Raw genomic sequence first — 19,115 nt, forward strand, 5'->3', positions numbered from 1 at the left:
CAGAAAAGATTGTGATAGTTAGGTTAACGTACTGTAGGGCAGCTTTTCAAAGGGAGCTTTTAAAGGCACCTGATCTAAATACTAAACATATGAACCATTGATTAGATTGGCAGTATTTATTTTGCAATGGTAGGGAAGCATTCACCGTTGTGCACGGACTTAGAGTTCAGACCGACAAAATAAGGTATTATTACTCAGTGACAGATTAGAGTCAATCCCTATGATGGAGACTATCGCCTGGTATGAAACCATTTAAAGCTGTTTATACTGGATCCTGCAGATAAGATTAGCGTGCCGGCAAGGCTAACACAAGGCTGTGCTTCCCAGGAACACTCTCTGAGACTTTGGACTTCTCACTCTGTCAATGCATTTCTTGATTCCTGAAAATGTAAATGTTTTCTTATTTTTTTCAGTAATTATCTGTGTGCATTAGTTTTAATGAAACATTGAAAGCGCTGCCGATGTAAGATAAGGTATGCAGATGTGAATTGATTGGTATTGATTTGGTGGGGGGGGGCTCTTATCAGAGCAGAGTCTCATCCACTCCTTTTTCATGTGGAGGGTTTTTGGGAGGTTTACTGGTAGGGTACTACTGTCTGGTGGTAATCTTATGCCATGAGTGAGCAGCACTGATGCAGGGGTCCTATCTCTGTGCTTTAAATGCAGGCTTCTCCAAGGACAGCCGTGCTTATCAGTAAGTCCTAGAAAGGGGTCCGGTGAGCCCCACCCTGCCCCTCCTCCCACTTGGGCGTCTCCCCATCCACTGTGGGGAGGCAGGCTGTGTCCTGGAGAAGAGAAGCTACTAACAGATCAAAGGCTGATGACTTTCTGTGGAGCCCTGTGGTGGGGCTTAGTCCCAAGTTCCCTCGGCCCAAACTGCCCCCTAACCATTGTGTCTGGGATTGAGGTATCACTGTGGTCCTCCGCTTTCCTTGCCCAGTCACACTCGCCATGCTTAGGTCTGGCACATGACTGACCAGCACTGCACTCTACCATCTTCGGGATGAAGTCTTTTGCTTGAGTTTAGTTTTGTTTCAAGTCTGACAAATGGCTTATTGTATTTCTGTTGTAGAAAATTCCACGGGATCTGACTGCAATTGTATAATTTTTCCAAAGGGAAAAAATGCACCAAACCCTTTATGGGTCAGTCTATTTGATCTGTAATTGTGATTTAATGAGGCGGTCTACTAAGACACTTCAAAACATTAATCATTTCCACCAATGTCCTACATTTATTATGAAAAGTGGTCACTTATATTTAATTATTCATTCAGAGGCTTTCTGTTGCTACCATCATAACTGCAAAAAGTGAATCTAGACAAGCCTAAATATATTTTGAGTGATAATTCACTTTTTAAAATAAATCCTCACCAAACTAAAATGATCTAATCTCATTGGCAAAAATGGGGGTAAAATAAGCACAAGTATCTACCAATGACGTTAGGTAATTTAGTATGGTAATAGACACTAAGTGAATTATCACAATATAAGATATTTAGGCTTGCTTATGTTTCCCTTTTTGCAGTGCAGGTTATTGCTTTAGCAGACTACTCTGGTACATGTCATCACACCATCTGACCTACCTCAGCCAATAACACTTTAATGATAGTAGCTCTGTTGAGGATGTACTCAAGCACTGTATCTGTCTAGTTGACCTAAATAACAGACAACCTTTTTGTTCTGACAGAAATGACTCAAAACATGGCCTCCCCATGGAGTAGCCTAGCCAGGATCAGACAGATGCTAATGCTAGCAGCACACGCTACACTCCTTCTCTGAAGACTGTATAACGTGCTTCTCTCCAGTCACATGCATTGCACATGTCTCTACTCTGTGTGCTCACCCTGCACAGTGCCAGGCTTCATCATAGCCTTTTTAGCATTTTCATATTACATTGTGTTAATTGGCTACTCCCACCAGCTGGAAGTCAAATGTTTATGCGCTGATGAAAAGAGAGGCAGCGATGCTAGCTCAGCTTCCTGTAGCTCTAAAGTGTGCCATGGCATCATGCATGCATCCCCTGGCTGGGAGTGAACCCTTTGATGTGATTTGCTACTGAGAAACATCATCATTTATTGATGCTTCCATTAAAGTAGCATAGATGTCTGGGTGGAGTTAGGGGGAGAAGGTGGCACACTAGTGGGACTGGAGAACAAAAGACTAGCTACAGAAGACTAGCTGCAGAACAGTAGCTACAGACTAGCCAGGCTACACAGAGATCTAAATTTCCACTGCACTTATTCCTTGTTTTTTTTCTTCTTCTTCAATCTTTCTTATTATTATTATTTCTTCCTTCCATTTTCTTTCTTCTTCTTCAAGTTGAGCTCAAAAGGTGCAGCTCTGAAGCTGCTTGTCGGAGATTGTTCAGCTTCATAGGAGCTGACGTCTTTTGTTTGTATTCTCTATAACAGCCAGATGTGTTCTGCTGTAATTTGGATAGTTTCAAGCTGTGTTGAAATACTTATTTTAACTGTCTGTACCAACAACTGAGGCATTTGTGAATCACGCTAACGGGGGTTTGTTTCTCTGTTCTGGCTCTGTTTGGCTTCAGTTGAGACACATTTACATTTTAGTAATTTACTAGACACTCTTATCCAGAGCCACGGTGTAACACTGATCTCCCTGTTATTAATCTAAACACATTATACCGGTTGAAATCATCCTTAATTTCTAATATGGCACCATGGTTGAACAATCATGAATATCCTTTGTATTTTGCAACAATGATAACCTGTAATGAATAAAAACACATGGAAATGAAATGCCTACGTAAATAATGCTAATGTATTTGAATGCTCAAGTGCTACTACAATATTGCCTTTTTAATGACCAAACTGCCAACCATCCTTTCCCCAGGTTCATCCAGGGAGGTGAAGGCTCCTGAGGATGTGTCTGAGCGGATGCTCCAGAAGCTGAGGGGCCGGAGGGAGTTCACCATTGTGGTAACCCTGAAACAGGAGCACTTCAACTCTGGGGTCATCCTATCCATCCACCACTCTGAACAGAGGTATGGCCAGAGCCATTACAAATACGTACTGAATACAACGCTTTAGTCCTCACAATACCCACTGACCACAATGCCAGAGTCCACATAAAACACACTGGTCAGAGAATGAATGGCTCACCTTTGCAGTGAAGTCCATAAAAAAAATATGGGATTGTCATCTGTGCGTAAAATGTGTTGAGGGTACATACAGTATTTTTGTAAATCTGTTAGTGCTGCAGGAATCAGATGACAAAACAGACTAAACAATGCTGTACAGAAAAAGCAAATTACACCAACAGTTAGTTAGCTAGTATGCTGATCTGTTTTCCAGTCAGGATGCCACATAATGTGTTGATTGAACTGTGTATATTAAAGTCAGCGCAGAGTAAAGACTTCATAGCGACGTTAATGACTTTCTCCAGCTCTGATTAGCTGAGCCAGACTGTGTGCAGGATGTGTGTTCACGCTACAGAACCATTGTTTCATTTGGTTTAGAAATGGGTTGTTGGGGGATCTCGGCAGGCAGTGTTACTGGATTTGTGCATCTGGTATATTGTGCATGGCTGGAGGACAATAACTCATTAGATTCGGTTTGTAGATAAATCCACTCCACCGCTACAGTTCTTCTAAATGGCTGTTTTTCTTTTGAATAATGCTTTGAAGTGAGTAGAAGTCTTTAAAGCCAGAGCTGATGAATCTGTATTGGCAACTCTGTCAGCTCTTTCCATTAGTGTCGCTACTTCACATGGGGAATCTCAACGGACTAGACAGAAGGAAGGCAGGGGTTTCCTGGAATACCAATGTACCAATGAGTTTACTCCTCTCACTCACATTACACATATGCATTAGTGTTGTCTCGCTGAAGCTGTCCTTGACAGCCGTTGTGTGGCATTAAGCTTGCACTTCAAGTGATTGGATCTTGAAAGGGTTTGCAGATCTACAGAGGAATGTGTCATGATTCTTTTAAACAGGGTGAAGCACTTATAATTTACCATGGGGTGAGTGTCGTGCACAATCCACTTTACTGGAAGGATTCTGATTCAGGGAATGAACAGGAAATGTTCAGCTATCTGTAGAGTTATGGGTGTGGTCTGTCCTCAGTTTTACTGCCTTTTTACCTCTGTTAGTGATGTTGTGGTTGAATTGGGTAGTGTGCACGTGCACTACATGGCCGAAAGTATGTGGACACCCCTTCAAATTGGTGGATTCGGCTACTTCAGCCACAGCCGTTACTGACAGTGACAGGTGTATAATATCGAGCACACAGCCATGCAATCGGCATAAACCAACATTGGCAGTAGAATGGCCTGTACTGAAGACCTCAGTGACTTTCAACGTGGCACCGTCATAGGATGCCACCTTTCCAACAAGTCAGTTCGTCAAATTTCTGTCCTGCTAGAGCTGCCCCGGTCAACTGTAAGTGCCTTTATTGTGAAGTGGAAATGTCTAGGAACAACAACGGCTCAGACGCGAATAGGTAGGCCACACAAGCTCACAGAAGGGGTCTGGCGAGTGCTGAAGCACGTAATACGTAAAAATGTTCTATCTAATGGAAAATCTTCCCAGAAGAGTGGAGGCTGTTATATCAGCAAAGGGGGGACCAACTCCATATTAAAGCCCATGATTTTGGAATGAGATGTTCGACGAACAGTTGTCCACATACTTTTAGCCATGTAGTGTATGTGTGTAGCATTTTCTCTCTCCATATTCCATCTGCTCATTATTTCAGGATCCACTTTAGACAAACTTGTGTCCATATCAATTCCTCTCTCCATCCATATTCTGTCTGCTCGTCCCTTCAGGTTCCTGGAGTTGGAGAGCAGTGGGCAGCGCAATGAGGTGCGTCTCCACTACCGCACCAAGGGTCAGAAGGCCCACACCGAGGTGTTTCCCTACAGCCTGGCAGACGGACAGTGGCACAAGGTTTCTGTGGCTGTCAGTGCCTCCCACATCATACTGCACGTTGACTGCAACAGGTAGGCTAAATGTACTGAGATATAAACATGTTTCATTTAATCCAGTATTATTCCCAGTATAAACAACCTACAATAAGTAGGGAATAGGATGACCGAAGAGGGTGTATTTTAGTGTTAGAGGCATTATTACCAATCAATTTAATCAAATATGTGACTCACCACCTGGATTTGGTCTTGTTTTTTTTACATTGGATAAAAGTAGAGACTCAGAGCTACAAAATGGTATATCATACACTGCATTTCTGAGTAACAATGGGAAAGTAATTATGCTTTGGAAGTTGATGAACTTGTAAACTCACTTTTTAGAATGTTTTCTGAATGTTTTGGTATCTAGTGAAGAGCTCTTCTTTGTCTACACCCATTCAGCATCGTTGACACCCTCTTAAGCTTGAGCCCCACCCATCTCGTTTCGCTCTCGGAGCGTTCAAAGTGCACACTTGACGCTCTGGATGATTTGTTTACCTCTGGATAGCATGAAAACAGCCTAACCAGCTCTGCTGGCAACAATTTCATGACTCTTTTTTTTGCCGGCGTTTACTGACACGGGCCATATTCAATGGGTGTTTTACACTTTAGCTTAAGACATGTAGCTAGCTAGCTAGGTAAACAATGAACCTAGCTAGGTAAAGAACGTATAAGATCACACACGTCACGTAACGTTAGCTAACGAGCCAGCCAGCTAACGTTAGCTAGTTAAACAACAATGAGCATCATGCTAAATCATGTCGCTAGTACCCTGCATGAATCTGCTGGGAGCTAACCAACCAGGTTCAATGTTAACTAGCTAACATTAGGCTCTAACTTGCAAAGCAAACGACTCTGGGATACGAATAATAACATTATACACGTAACGTTAGCTAGGGAGCCAGCCAGCTAACGTTAGCTAGCTAGCTAACAGTACACTTTAGCTTGAAATGAAAACACTCTGACAAAATCAGAAACTTGTAATATCTGAAAATGTAGCTAGCTAGACTATCGTACCCGTATACATCATCATGCATGATGGATGGGTCTCCCTGTCACGGATGCCATGCCACGGTTGCCCTTAGTTTGAAGATGTAATCCGGTGTTTTCTCCATCTCTTTAGCTATCACACTCCAATTCCACTGATTTCAAAACTCGATCCTCCAGAAAGTGGTGAGCAACACTTACGCAGCTCCACTACACAATACATTTTTTTTTAAAGCCTCGTTCAACAGGATTACCAACACAGACTGACCAACTCAAATAGACAGAAGCCCTCTGTATGGCAGACCAATCCGAACTCCTCTTTCGGCATGTCTAGCCCACTCATTATCTCAGCCAATCATGGCTAGTGGAAAGGTTGCTGACTTTTTCTGTGGCTTAACCAACAAGGCTCATAACTGTAAAGTTTTATTCGTATTTACAGATGGCATATATGTTTCTTATTAAGGGACATGAAAGTTCACATGTTCCAGAAGGCATTTCTACCAAAAAAACACATTTTGATAAAACATTTTTTCTAAAGAATGGCTCTCCTGTGAAGTCATGACTTGCGACATATGCGTAGTTTCCTGAAACGGGTCACATATTATTACTGTTACAAGCTTTAGTGGTAGTAGTATTAGAAGGTGTGGTGTGGTTGGCAAATACAGTATGTTGTATGATGAGCAGTAATCATGTTTTGTGGACCCCTTCCTGTCTTTCTGTCTCTGTAGGATCTATGAGAGGGTGGTAGAGATCCCATTCATGGACATCCCTGAGGACACAACCTTCTGGTTAGGGCAGCGGAGCAGCGCCCATGGCTTTTTCAAGGTAAATATTACGTTTTGTAAAGCTGAAGACTCTTCATGGTGGCTTAGGTTTGACGGTGTGGCATAAACGGTGCTGATGCTGCTTAATAAATTATTCAAATAATTGAAGAGGAAATGAAGCGCGTTGGCTCATGGACGTTGTTTTCCCACATGCCACCCTGGTACGTACCCCGCACCCCACTTCCCATCCTCGGTTGTTGAGCCCTGGACTTGTTTTATTTATTATGGCTGGGAATTTAATTGCTCGCATTTTCTCAAGACTGCCAATGTAATTTGTGCATTCTTTCTCGTTTCTCTCCCTCACTGCTAAGAATACATTTACAATTTTGTCCCATAAATTGTTTCCCCACTAGTCTGCTGCTCTATGCATTGCTGCCGTAATTATCCCACTAACACTGATTTGGGAGAAATCATTCAACTCTCTGGACCGTGCTCATTAAACATGGTCCATTGTTTATCAGACATGAAGACATGTATCACCCCTCACAGCGGTTTAATCCACATGGGAACATCCTTCCCATATTGATAACTTAGTGAGTATAATGTCAGCTTTAATGTCGGATTTTACCTATTTTAACCACACTGGTACTACTTTTTGTTTGCTGTTGGGCAGAACGTGTATGTGTGTCTGTGTGTTGAACTGCATGTGTATAATTTTGTGTGACGCTCCTGGCTGTTGCATTTACTCTGCGTTAATTGGCAGATGAAAGAAGACTTGGAGGTCACCCAGTAATCTTGACGTGTGCCCACCACACCTCCCCCTTTTGTGCCTCTGAAGCCCTGATTAGTGCTGGGAAAGGAAAGCCACATCTCATCTAAAGGAAAACCCCTTCATTAACAATCAGACATTCTTTCTCTCGGTTTGGATGGGGGTTTAGAGGAAGCAAAAATGGCATCCCCAGCAGTATAGTGGCAAACACTTTTATCACAGAGATGGGATGATACCCATTCAGCAGTTCGATATTATAGCATCCTACATGTATAATATATCTTGATGTGTGTGAAGTAGAAGTCCATAAGATGATTTATTCACAATTGATTACCAATTTAGTTGCATTTAGATCTTCATCTTTCATTAAAATACACTGTGTGTGGTTTACAGCTGTAGTCTACATCTGGAAAGTAGCTAGTTTGTAATCATACACTCAATAACCTTTCACACTAAATGCACACATTCATCAGTGATACATACATGCATTATCGTCCCTAGTCTAATGGTTTTTCAGCCTTCCACTGAGTTAGTCTAAATTACCAGGAGATGGAAACATGTTTAACAAAACATGACTCATGCCTGCTTCCATCTCGCATGATGTTGCCATGAGAAATCAGCTAATTGGTTTCTTTGGATTTGAATTCATGGCCAGTAAATTAAAGTGGCAAGACAAAAAAATATATAAAAAATATCATAAGTTGCGTGGCTCCACTTCTGTAAGAGAAGTACATGCACTCAAGGAATGAGATGGGCCAGGTTTCCATGGTTACTGAGTGTCTGGATGTGTGCTTCGACCACATGATCATAGGCTATACAATGAGGATACCTATGAATCAAATTTAATGTGTATCTCATAGCTATGCTTATCAAAGGGAATTGAGATTACATTCATTATTGGTTCAATTTACATCCCATTTCAGTCCAATTAACTCAACGGACATCAGGCTGTACCAATCCAGAGAACACATTAACTCAGAGTAAACTTGTCAGACTCCCTCCCTTCTATCGAAACATACATTTCCAGTAACAGTTTTCACTAAATATTTAATACAGTTGTTTACTTATAGCACAGTATTTATTGGGCTTTGTGTGTGTGTGTGTGAAGAATATTAGACCATCTCTCTTTTCTATTTTCTACCTATTGCACATGTAGTTGTCCTAGCTTCTCTTTATATAACACCATCCACGGCACTGTGATGACGGCTATCCTCTCATTTAGGGGTGCTATCTGTGATCAAGTAGGACACATTTAGTCAGACGAGACAGTACGCTCTGTGCTGGCTGTAACTAAGCCAGTGTTTTTTTCTATGTGTGTCTGCAGGGTGTAATGCAGGACGTTCAGATATTAGTCATGCCTCAGGGATTCATCTCCCAATGCCCAGATCTCAACCGGAGTAAGTCCACACCGTAGGAGGATGCTGAGGAGAGAACAGCTCATAATAATTGCCGGAATGGAGCAAATGGAATGGTATCAAACACCTGGAAATCATTTGTTTGATCTATTTGATACCATTCCACTACTTATTGGTGCAGTCATATAAAAATGTTATTCATCTGTAACAAAGTTATGTGTAAACATGTTGTCTCTGTGGTCTGTTCTTTTCTAGCTTGCCCAACCTGCAATGACTTCCACGGACTGGTGCAGAAGATCATGGAACTGCAGGATATCTTAGCCAAAACATCCAGCAAGGTACTGTAATGTATCCTGATCATAAACCTTTGTTGTCAAGGCTGATACCTCAGGCTATTAATTTCTGTTTCAACAAGTTTCATTCACCATCAAAGGGCATCTATGGTCTACCTACAGTCCCTTTGGAAAGTATTCAATATTTGGATACGTTACAGCCTTATTCTAAAATGGATTTAAAAAAAAAATTATCCTCAGCAATGTGTCATGTCTTTACTATCATTAACTGAAGACTGATAGTTTTTATCAAAGATTCTGTAATTAGTTACTATGCGATCAACTGATTAATCACATAACTAATTAACTAGGAAGTCGGAGCACCAAGGAAAAATATTCAGATTACAAAGTTATTTTCTAAAATAACTTTGCAGATATTTTATCTGATCAATTAGTCTTTGAATTAATGAATTATTTACTGTACCACACGTTAGTCTCATTCCAAACGTCTCATTCCAAATTGTTGGTTATCTGCACGAACCCAGTCTTCACTGAGTCATCCATGCATCAATTGTCTTAAATCATGTATTTATTACTAACTAAGTAATTCACAGAAATGCATAAACAAACATGGTAAGTGTGGTTACATGAAATGACAGGAGAATGTGCCCTAGTGGGCTGAACCGGCATGGCGGCTTGTTTGACAAGAGGGGGTCGACTAAGAAGTCACTACAGTTAATGATTATAACAATTGAAATGCTAGTCCTGTACACATGAACGCTCACTCATTCGGGAACAATTGCAATCAATATATATATTTACACTCAGTGTGTCGTCTTGATCGCTGGAGACAAGTTTGTCTTTCGTAGAATTGTCCGTCTCTCTCCCTCTCTCTCTCTGTCTTGGTTAGAGGGGATAGTTCAAAGTGACATTCGTTATAGAATGGATTCTTCGGCGGTTGTCGTTCTTCGCGTTCAATGATACCGAATTCCTAGCTGTAGACTAGTAATTGATATCAAAGACTTGTTCTCATTCTGTCGGTATCGATAGTCTAAGAGTTTAACCACTTGGTATGGTTAAAAGATTCTGCAACCTTTAGCCATCTCGTAATTGATGTAAGCTCGGTCTGGTGATAATTTCTCAAAGTTGGGTTTTATTTGGAATGTTCCAGAATGTCTGACCCTAACTTGGCTCAAGAGCGGTCCTCTGATTTAGTTCAAATCCAATTCCCTTTTTGAGTTTTCCTTCATTAAACAGTCCAAAATCACATTGTAAAATTGTGTAAACAGTATCATACTCACTCATTCATCTTATACAACAATTAGATGTAAACCTTATATCTGGGGCTTTTATATAAACAGCGTTATGGTGATATGGCCACACCGTCTCCCATGAGCTTCCCAAGTTGTGACAAACGGACCAGTTCGTAGCTGGATTCTTCACAGATCTTTTACACTTTCTCTGGAACATGAAATTTGTTCGTACCTCAAGTTCTGTGAGGTGGAAGGATTTCCTTTGTCTCCATGAAAAACTACTCTCTATAACTGTGTGTCCATGAGGTCTTCTCAGGAATTCACGACTGCTGACCACAGAAGCCTAGTTGAAGGAGGCAAGGGGGAGGCAGGGAGAGGGGTTTGTTATACCCAAAGAGGCCAACGTCATGACAAATGTACACACAATACTCCACAATGAAACTTTAGAAACTCCACTTTAGAAACAGAAATACCTTATTTACATAAGTATTCAGACCCTTTGGTATAAGACTCAAAATTGTTTCCATTGATCATCCTTGAAATGTTTCTTCAACTTGATTGGAGTCCTCCTGTGGTAAATTCAATTGATTGGACATGATTTGGAAAGGCATACACCTGTCTATATAAGGTCCCACAGTTGACAGTGCATGTCAGAGCAAAAACCAAGAATTGTCCGTAGAGCTTCGAGACAGGATTGTGTTGAGGCACAGATCTGGGGAAGGGGACCAAAATATTTCTCAAGCATTGAAGGCCCCCAAGAACACAGTGGCCTACATCATTCTTAAATGGAAGAAGTTTGGAACTCCAAGAGTCTTCCTAGAGCTGGCCGCCCAGCCAAACTGAGCAATCGGGGGATAAGGGCCTTGGTCAGGGAGGTAACCAAGAATCCGATGTTCACTCTGAAAGAGCACTAGAGTTTCTCTGTGGAGATGGGAGAACCTTCCAGAAGGACAACCATCTCTGCAGCACTCCAGCAATCAGGCCTTTATGGTAGAGTGACCAGACAGAAGCCACTCCTCAGTAAGAGGCACATGACAGCCCACTTGGAGTTTTCCAAAAGGCACCTAAAGACTCAGCATGGTGGTGGCAGCATCATGCTGTAGGGATGTTTTTCAGCAGCAGGGACTGGGAGATTAGTCAGAATCGAGGCAAAGATGAACAGCGCAAAGTACAGAGATCCTTAATGAAAACCCGTTCTACTCAGGACTTCCGACTGGGGTGAATGTTCACCTTCCAACAGGTCAACAACCCTAAGCACACAGCCAAGACAACACAGGAGTGGCTTCGGGACAAGTCTTTGAATGTCCTTGAGTGGCCCAGCCAGAGCCTGGACTTCAGAGCCTGGACTTGAAACAGAAGAAACATCTCTGGAGAGACCCTGAAAATAGCTGTGCAGCAACTCTCCCATCCAACCTGACAGAGCTTGAGAGAATCTGCAGAGAAAAATGGGAGAAACTCCCAGTACAGGTGTGCCAAGCTTGTAGCGTCATACCCAAGAAGACTCGAGGCTGTAATCGCTGCCAAAGGTGCTTCAACAAATTACTGAGTAAAGGGTCTGAATACTTATGTAAATGTGATATTTCAGTTTGGTATTTTAAATAAATTAGCAAAAATTCCTAATAACCTGTTTTTGCTTTGTCATTATGGGGTATTGTGTGTTGATTGATACACTTTTTTTGGGGGGGGTCAGTTTTAGAACAAGGCTGTAACCTAAAAAAATGTGGAAAAAGTCAAGGGATCTGAATACTTTCCAAGGGCAATGTATATGAATCTACTTTGATGATGTCATACACTGTAGATCTCCTTTAGTGCATGGTTAACTGTAGCAAGTCTTGTAGTAGAATGCGTTTCATGTGTATATAGATCAGTGGTCACCAACCTTTTCTGAGTCAAGATCGCTTTCTGAGCAAGCTGAGATCTACCGCTCAGATTTTTTTTTAATGACTTAAAAAATGTAAGCCTATGCAACATTAACCAATCAAAAACAGTTCTGTAGCAATGACATTTGTGCAGTAGGCTATAGGCCCAATACATTATCATTGCATATTGGCTAATCTTGAATTGCCTTGCCATTGTTGTTCTTCTCAGATCATTTTGAAATTATATTTACAAAATGTAGGTGTATGATCACACTGGTAATAGATAATTTGTTGTATTACTTATGAGGCACAGCTGAGAGAGCATTAATAATAACAACGCAAGCTTATCGGAAATAATTTTCTATACTCATTCATTGCAGGGCTGGTTGTATTGTGAGTGGAAGTAGTGAGAACGTGCATTTTATGCGTAATAAAAGTGATGAACAAAGTGTTGACAGTGCTGAATAACAATTTAAACATGAACATACTTTTAAAACAGCAGCCGTTTGCTGTATGTTGTCTCTCTCTAGTCATGGTTTTAAGTTTTGCTGTGCGTTCAAGATGTATTTTTACAGTCTATGGCCCAAGGAAACTGTGCAGACACAGTGGTCTGAGCTATCTGATTGGCCAGCGGTAAGCCTATAGATTCACTTGATCTTCTCTGGGCCTGCCCGGTAGGCGGAGTTCTACCTTCAGACACATGAAATGGTTAAGAATGGGAACACTTTGCCTTTCCAGGGCTAGGGCTGCTGAATCAAGTGCACCTCCAGCCAACAGCATGAAACAAATGAAAAACATAGGAAAGCAAGGCTTTATCGTTGGGTTTTTACAGAAATGTTTGGAGATCAACAGGTTGGTGACCACTGATATAGATGGATTATATGCACCGATCTGAGACCCTCTCCCTCCCTCCATCCCCATCCCTCCCTTTGTATCTGGGCCTGGCTTGGCCAGCTGTCCAGAGCAGAGGAGATGATGAATAGTCTGGATGGATGCTACTGTGAGAGGACCTGCAGCGTCAAGGGGGTCGTCTACAGAGAGGACGAATCATTGACAGATGGCTGCAGGAACTGCACATGCACGGTGGGCTATATCAGTGTGTGTGTACTGTGTGTGTGTACAGTACGTGTACACTGACTGTACAAAATATTATGAACACCTGCTCTTTCCATGAAATAGACTGACCAGGGGAGTCCAGGTGAAAGCTTGGATTATTGATGTCACTTGTTAAATCCACTTCAATCAATGTAGATGAAGGGAAGCAGACCGGTTAAAGAAGGATTTTTAAGCCTTTAGACAATAGAGACATGGATTGTGTATGTGTGCCATTCAGAGGGTAAATGGGCAAGTCAAAAGTTTTCCGTGTGTATCAAGAATGGTTCACCAACCAAAAGACATCCAGCCAAGTTGACACATCTGTGGGAAGCATTAGAGTCAACATGGATTAGTATCCCTGTGGAATGCTTTTGCCACATTGTAAAGTCCCTGCCCCAATAAATTGAGGCTGTTCGGAGGGCAAAAGGGGCGGGGGTACGCTCAATATTAGGAAGGTGTTCTTAATGTTTTGTACACTCATTGTATATAACTGGTGTGTGTATGTGTGCGCACGCGTGTCTGCGTGCGTGCATTTGGTTTTACTATCCTTGTGGGCTTCAGAAGCCCTCAAGGAATATCTGTACAGGTGCCGACATTTCACCGGTCCCCATAAGGAAAAAGGCTATTTTAGTGATTGTGGTTATGGTTAGGGAAAATAGTATTTTGAATGGGAATCTATTGTTTGGTCCCCACAAAGATAGTAAAACAAACGTGTATGTGTGAGTGATTAAATCCCATTGTTGACCCTGCCTATGTTTTTGTCTTCTGTTAATCAATTGTTGGGGGGGGGGGGCAGTACTCCATTGTTGATGGCTTATGTTCTCATTACTTCATTGGTTTGAGAGGAGAGTTGCCCTAGATATTTAAAGAAAACAGGACATAAACACTGAGGAATAATAGAAAACATACACAGTAGCTAGGATTAAACAGAGCACCAGGACTCAGCTATGCTGGACAGACCCTCTCAAGGGTCTACTTTCCTCTTCAACAAGTATGTCAAAGGAGCGTAAATACTTATGAGAGTGCTGGGGTTATTTACCACAACAAAAGAGATTTCACCTCTGTCACTCTCCCAGCTATAGGTCATGCATTACTTTCTATGCCACTGGACTCCTGAAATGAGCCAATGGGGTGGATCTGTGGTTTAGCACCTGCAGCTGAGATTAACTGAGGAGATCACATATTTCTCAGTACATTACATTGGTATAATGTGAGTAAATCACATCTCTCACTATATTGCACCTAATTACTCTCGACAGATGATAATTATCGTCTGTGATTCGTTCCGCCCCGTTTGTCTAATGAATCATCGGTGCTCATTGACGTGTCACTTCTCTGATGCAGACTGCAATTACGCCATTAGATAGACGTGTTCGTTACCTTATGTGTGGCAATTAGCCGCAACCTTTGAAACTCAAAGGTCACAGCATTAAGATGTTATCAATTATGGTGGATCAGTCACATACAGTGGTTCTTACTTTAAAAGTTGCATCATACTGCAGCACAGCTTGCAGGGTGCTGCATAATGGTATGGCACGTTGGAGTGCATGACGTCATAGTATTTTACTCTCAGCCATTGTCTCCATTAATGCTAGTTCATTTTAGTTTGACCACCAGAGAGCATCTTTGGGAAGTTAAGTTATTGAAATGACATGGAGCTGTAGACCTAAGTGTCCTGTTTACTGTAGCTGTTTTAGCGTAACTTACTTATTGGCATACAGGCCTACTTCAATATAAAGTATATCAATCAATCATTCATTTGTGCGTGTCATCACACAGCATACTGCAATGGTCTGGGTGTAGCTGGTGCAGAGGAGTCAGGCGCAGGACAGCAGAGATGAGTAACACAAATAACCTTACTCAAATATTCCAATAACATGTTGTAAATACCGAGCCCACAATAACGAGAGACACATGGAAGGAGGGGTTAATACGGTAATTGGGGGGAAGCTGTAAACTGTAGCAAACCTCGTTCAGTCTCCTCAGGACTTTGAATGGCCCCACAAACCGCGGGCCCAGCTTCCGGCAGGGCAGGTGGAGGGGCAGGTGGAGGGGCAGGTTTCGGGTCGAGAGCCAGACCCGGTCCCCAGGTGCGAACACCGGGGCCTCACTGCAGTGGCGGTGAGCGGCGTCCCAGGTCGCCTCTGAGCGCTTAAACCATTCGTCCACCGCAGGAGCCTTGATCTGGCTCTGATGCCAAGTGCCAGAACTGGCAGATACCCCAGTACGCACTGGAAGGGGGAGAGGTTAGTGGAGGAGTGGCGGAGAGAGTTTTGGGCCATCTCTGCCCAGGGGATGAACGCCGCCCACTCCCCCGGCCGGTCCTGGCAATAAGACCGCAGAAACATACCTATATCCTGGTTTACTCTCTCCACCTGCCCGTTACCCTCGGGGTGAAAACCCCAGACGTTCCATGAACGCCCTCCAGACCCTTGACGTGAACTGGGGACCTCAATCAGACACTATATCCTCAGACACCCCGTAGTGCCGGAAGACGTGTGTAAACAGGGCCTCCGCAGTCTGTAGGGCCATAGGGAGACCGAGCAAAGGAAGTAGACGGCAGGACAACGTCCAGGATCGTGGTGTTATCCTGTGAGGGAGGAAGATCCGGGAGGAAGTCCACCAATAGGTGCCACCACGGCCGTTGTGGAATGGGTAAGGGCTGTAACTTGCCTCCCTAATTAGCCCTGACCCTAATGGTCAACTATCTAGGGTGTGCAGAGGGAAGGGCATATCTACATGAACAATGGGGATCCCTAAACTATGGGCAAATGCTCTGTCAATAAAATTCCCAGCTGCGCCTGAATCTACGAGCGCCTTATGCTGGAAATGTGGGGAAAACTCAGGAAAATGTATAAACAAAAACATGTGAGCAACGGGGGCCTCTGAGTGAGCCTGTTGCCGACTCACCTGGGGTGGCACGAGAGTGCCGTGCCTGCTGCCTCGACTCCCAGAGGAACATCCCCAGCAGCAACCAGCAGTGTACCCTCTGCGTACACATATGGTACAGGGAACGGAAGTCCAAGGCGAACTCCTGTGTGCTCCTCGTCCCCTGCCTCAGGTGGAACAGACGTTCACCCGCCGCTCTACCGTCAGGCGGGTGGTCGAAAACTGCCCGAAAACGGTGGGTGAACTCCGCGTAATGGTCCAACACCGATTCTCCTTCCCCCCATACGGCGTTGTCCCACTCCAGGGCTTTCCCTGAGAGTCAGGAGAAGAGGGCGGACACGCTCTCACGTCGCGAAGGAGCCGGGTGGACGGTCGCCAGGAAGAGTTCCAGCTGGAGGAGGAATCCCTGGCATCCGGCAGCTGTCCCATCATTCTCCCTAGGGAGTGCTAGCCGAATCCCACTGGGACCGGGTAAAGGAGGGGTGAACAGTGGTGCCTGTTGTAGTGCTGCCGGTGGAGGCGCTGGAAGAACTCCTCCTGTCTCCGATCGATCCATCGTCTGCAGCACGCGATCCATGGCGATGCCGAGACGTTGCAACATGGTCGCATGCTGCTGGACGTGCTCCTCGATCGCCAAAGGGCGGTTGTCTGCTCCTGCTGACTGAGGTGCGTGATTCTGTAATGGTCTGGGTGTAGCTGGTGCAGAGGAGTCAGGCGCAGGACAGCAGAGATGAGTAACACAAGTAACTTTACTCAAATATTCCAATAACATGTCGTAAATACCAAGCCAACAATAACGGACCGAACATACATAAAACAATCACGCACAAAAACCATGGGGAAAACAGAAGGTTAAATAATGAACAATAATGAACAAAAGTGGATCTGCGATGGCTAGAAGGCCGGTGACGTCGACCGCCGAACGCCGCTCGAACAAGGAGAGGGACCGACTTCGGCGGAAGTCGTGACAAATACAAGTCATCCGTGTCTTTAAATACAGCATTTTAGTTCTAAAACGAAATAACAAACTGAGCCTTGAATAATTAAACAATGAATAAACCGCAACACGACGGCTAAAGCAATTGAATACTTTAAAACCTTTTTTGTTAACAGACTATATGGGATTGATTATAATTTGTTTGTAAATTATTCATGTGTATTTCTTATGCTGTTTATACTGTTAGAAATGTTGCTTAATTAAATTGTTTAATATCATGGTGTTTCTATTCCAAGAAAAACGAAAATGCAATTTACGGTAACCTATGTAGGCCTCAGGTTTTCCGTTAGGAAGATAATGTGACCGGTTGGGAGTAGACCTAAGCTACTAAACAACTGTGAGTGAAGAGCAAAATAATCCTAACATTTCCACACCGTAATTGTAGACTAACCAATACCCACACGGAGATTCAGTGAAAATAAAAAACTGATTTATCAAGACCAGTCCCCATACTTGTGTCAAAGCAGCACGAAACGGTGCTGAAATAGTTGACCACATGCTGGTAGGCTATTGCTTCAAATCCTATTATCACAATTGGATGACTTTGGGTGTTTCATTAAGCAACCATTTGTTGCCTTCAATTCTATTAGCCTACTTTATTCCAATATTTTTGTCATTCAGTGATATTTATTCCCATAGTAATTCGTTATGGATCCATCCAGACCTGATTGGATAACAATGCATGTGGTGGGCTATACAAAGAGATGGGTGAAATAACGTACCTCGCAAACATACATTAATAAATTTAAAGTCCCTCAACTCGTAGCCCATCATGGGTGGTAGCCCATCAAGGGTGGTAGCCCATCAAGGGTGGATGGCTTCTTTTGTATCCCAATTTATTGGAAAGGCTGCTGAACCACACTTGGACCACAGCGTTGTTGCATACTTACTGTACAGTGCACTTTCACTCCATTCTCCGCCTGTCCCTCTACCAATGCCACCAGATTATTATTGTTGTTATTGGTAACATTCTACAAGTAAATGTGTAAATGTAATAAATAAAAGACGTAGAATAAATAACTCAGGTCTTGAAAATATGTGAAAACTTTTTTTTGTTTTTTTGCTTAGTAGCGGAGTTTTATGGCTTTGCCATCAACTTGCGTATATTCAGTCAACACATATATTTTAAGAATATAATGGAATATAACAGACCATTTTTGTTTCTCTTACAATGAAAACCTTATAGTGTAACAACAGTTTTAGTAAGTAATAACCTACGGTCCAGTTACAGCTTCTTCTGACAAAGTAGGAACAAAAAAATATATATTTTTGAGTGTGCTCGCGGGACAGATGAAGAGCAATTCTTACACTATTGTTCTAAATTCAATCACTCTCTTCTTCTTCATCCTCCATCATTCAGTTCATTCAAATTCAATTGTAATACATTTTGTCACTCCCGTTGAACAAGTCCAAATCCCCTTTGCATGTGCTCCAAAGGGATAACTTTAAAAAAACATGATATAGGTACATTTAAATCATCTAAAGGAAAAATGTTATTATTTATGCCTACTGTAGTGGATATAAGTATTTTAGGCATATCATGTGAATTAGGCCTCATGTAAAATCATTGTCAAAAGTGCAAGAGATTCTGTTGCATGACAAACAGGTGCCGTTAGATTACAATATAATTTATGTCAGCTTGGAACAAACAATAATAAATAAAGTAAAAGTAATATCAGTCTGTTCTAATGTGACAAAAATGTAAAGCCTTTAATACAGCATAGCAAAGTTTAAAAACTGCCAGATTTGTGAAATTGCTTTATCCGATATTTTGCGGTTGCATGAGGCTTGGTGATCACAGAATCAGTAGGATCTTAAACAAACACTCACATAGGCAACAGAAGCAGGAACAGCGGCAGGTAGCCTAGTGTTTAGAGCGTTGGACTAGTAACTGAAAGATTGCAAGATTGAATCACCGAGCTGACAAGGTAAAAATCTGTTGTTCTGCC

At 42.6% G+C, this 19,115-nt stretch overlaps 1 protein-coding gene across 2 annotated transcripts in view; it reads left to right on the forward strand.

Moving 5' to 3' along the window:
- LOC112252235 (protein kinase C-binding protein NELL2) overlaps window positions 1-19,115 on the forward strand; it is a 101,036-nt gene that overhangs the window by 8,075 nt on the left and 73,846 nt on the right. For both annotated transcript variants that reach the window (XM_024423298.2, XM_024423297.2), the window contains exons 3-8: window positions 2,857-3,007; window positions 4,789-4,962; window positions 6,642-6,738; window positions 8,771-8,843; window positions 9,057-9,139; window positions 13,140-13,268. In XM_024423298.2, the coding sequence (XP_024279066.2) occupies window positions 2,857-3,007; window positions 4,789-4,962; window positions 6,642-6,738; window positions 8,771-8,843; window positions 9,057-9,139; window positions 13,140-13,268 (707 nt within the window). The remainder of the gene's footprint in view (window positions 1-2,856; window positions 3,008-4,788; window positions 4,963-6,641; window positions 6,739-8,770; window positions 8,844-9,056; window positions 9,140-13,139; window positions 13,269-19,115) is intronic.

Source organism: Oncorhynchus tshawytscha, linkage group LG06, assembly GCF_018296145.1.
Source record: "Oncorhynchus tshawytscha isolate Ot180627B linkage group LG06, Otsh_v2.0, whole genome shotgun sequence".
In the NCBI taxonomy this organism is placed as follows: Eukaryota; Metazoa; Chordata; class Actinopteri; order Salmoniformes; family Salmonidae; genus Oncorhynchus; species Oncorhynchus tshawytscha.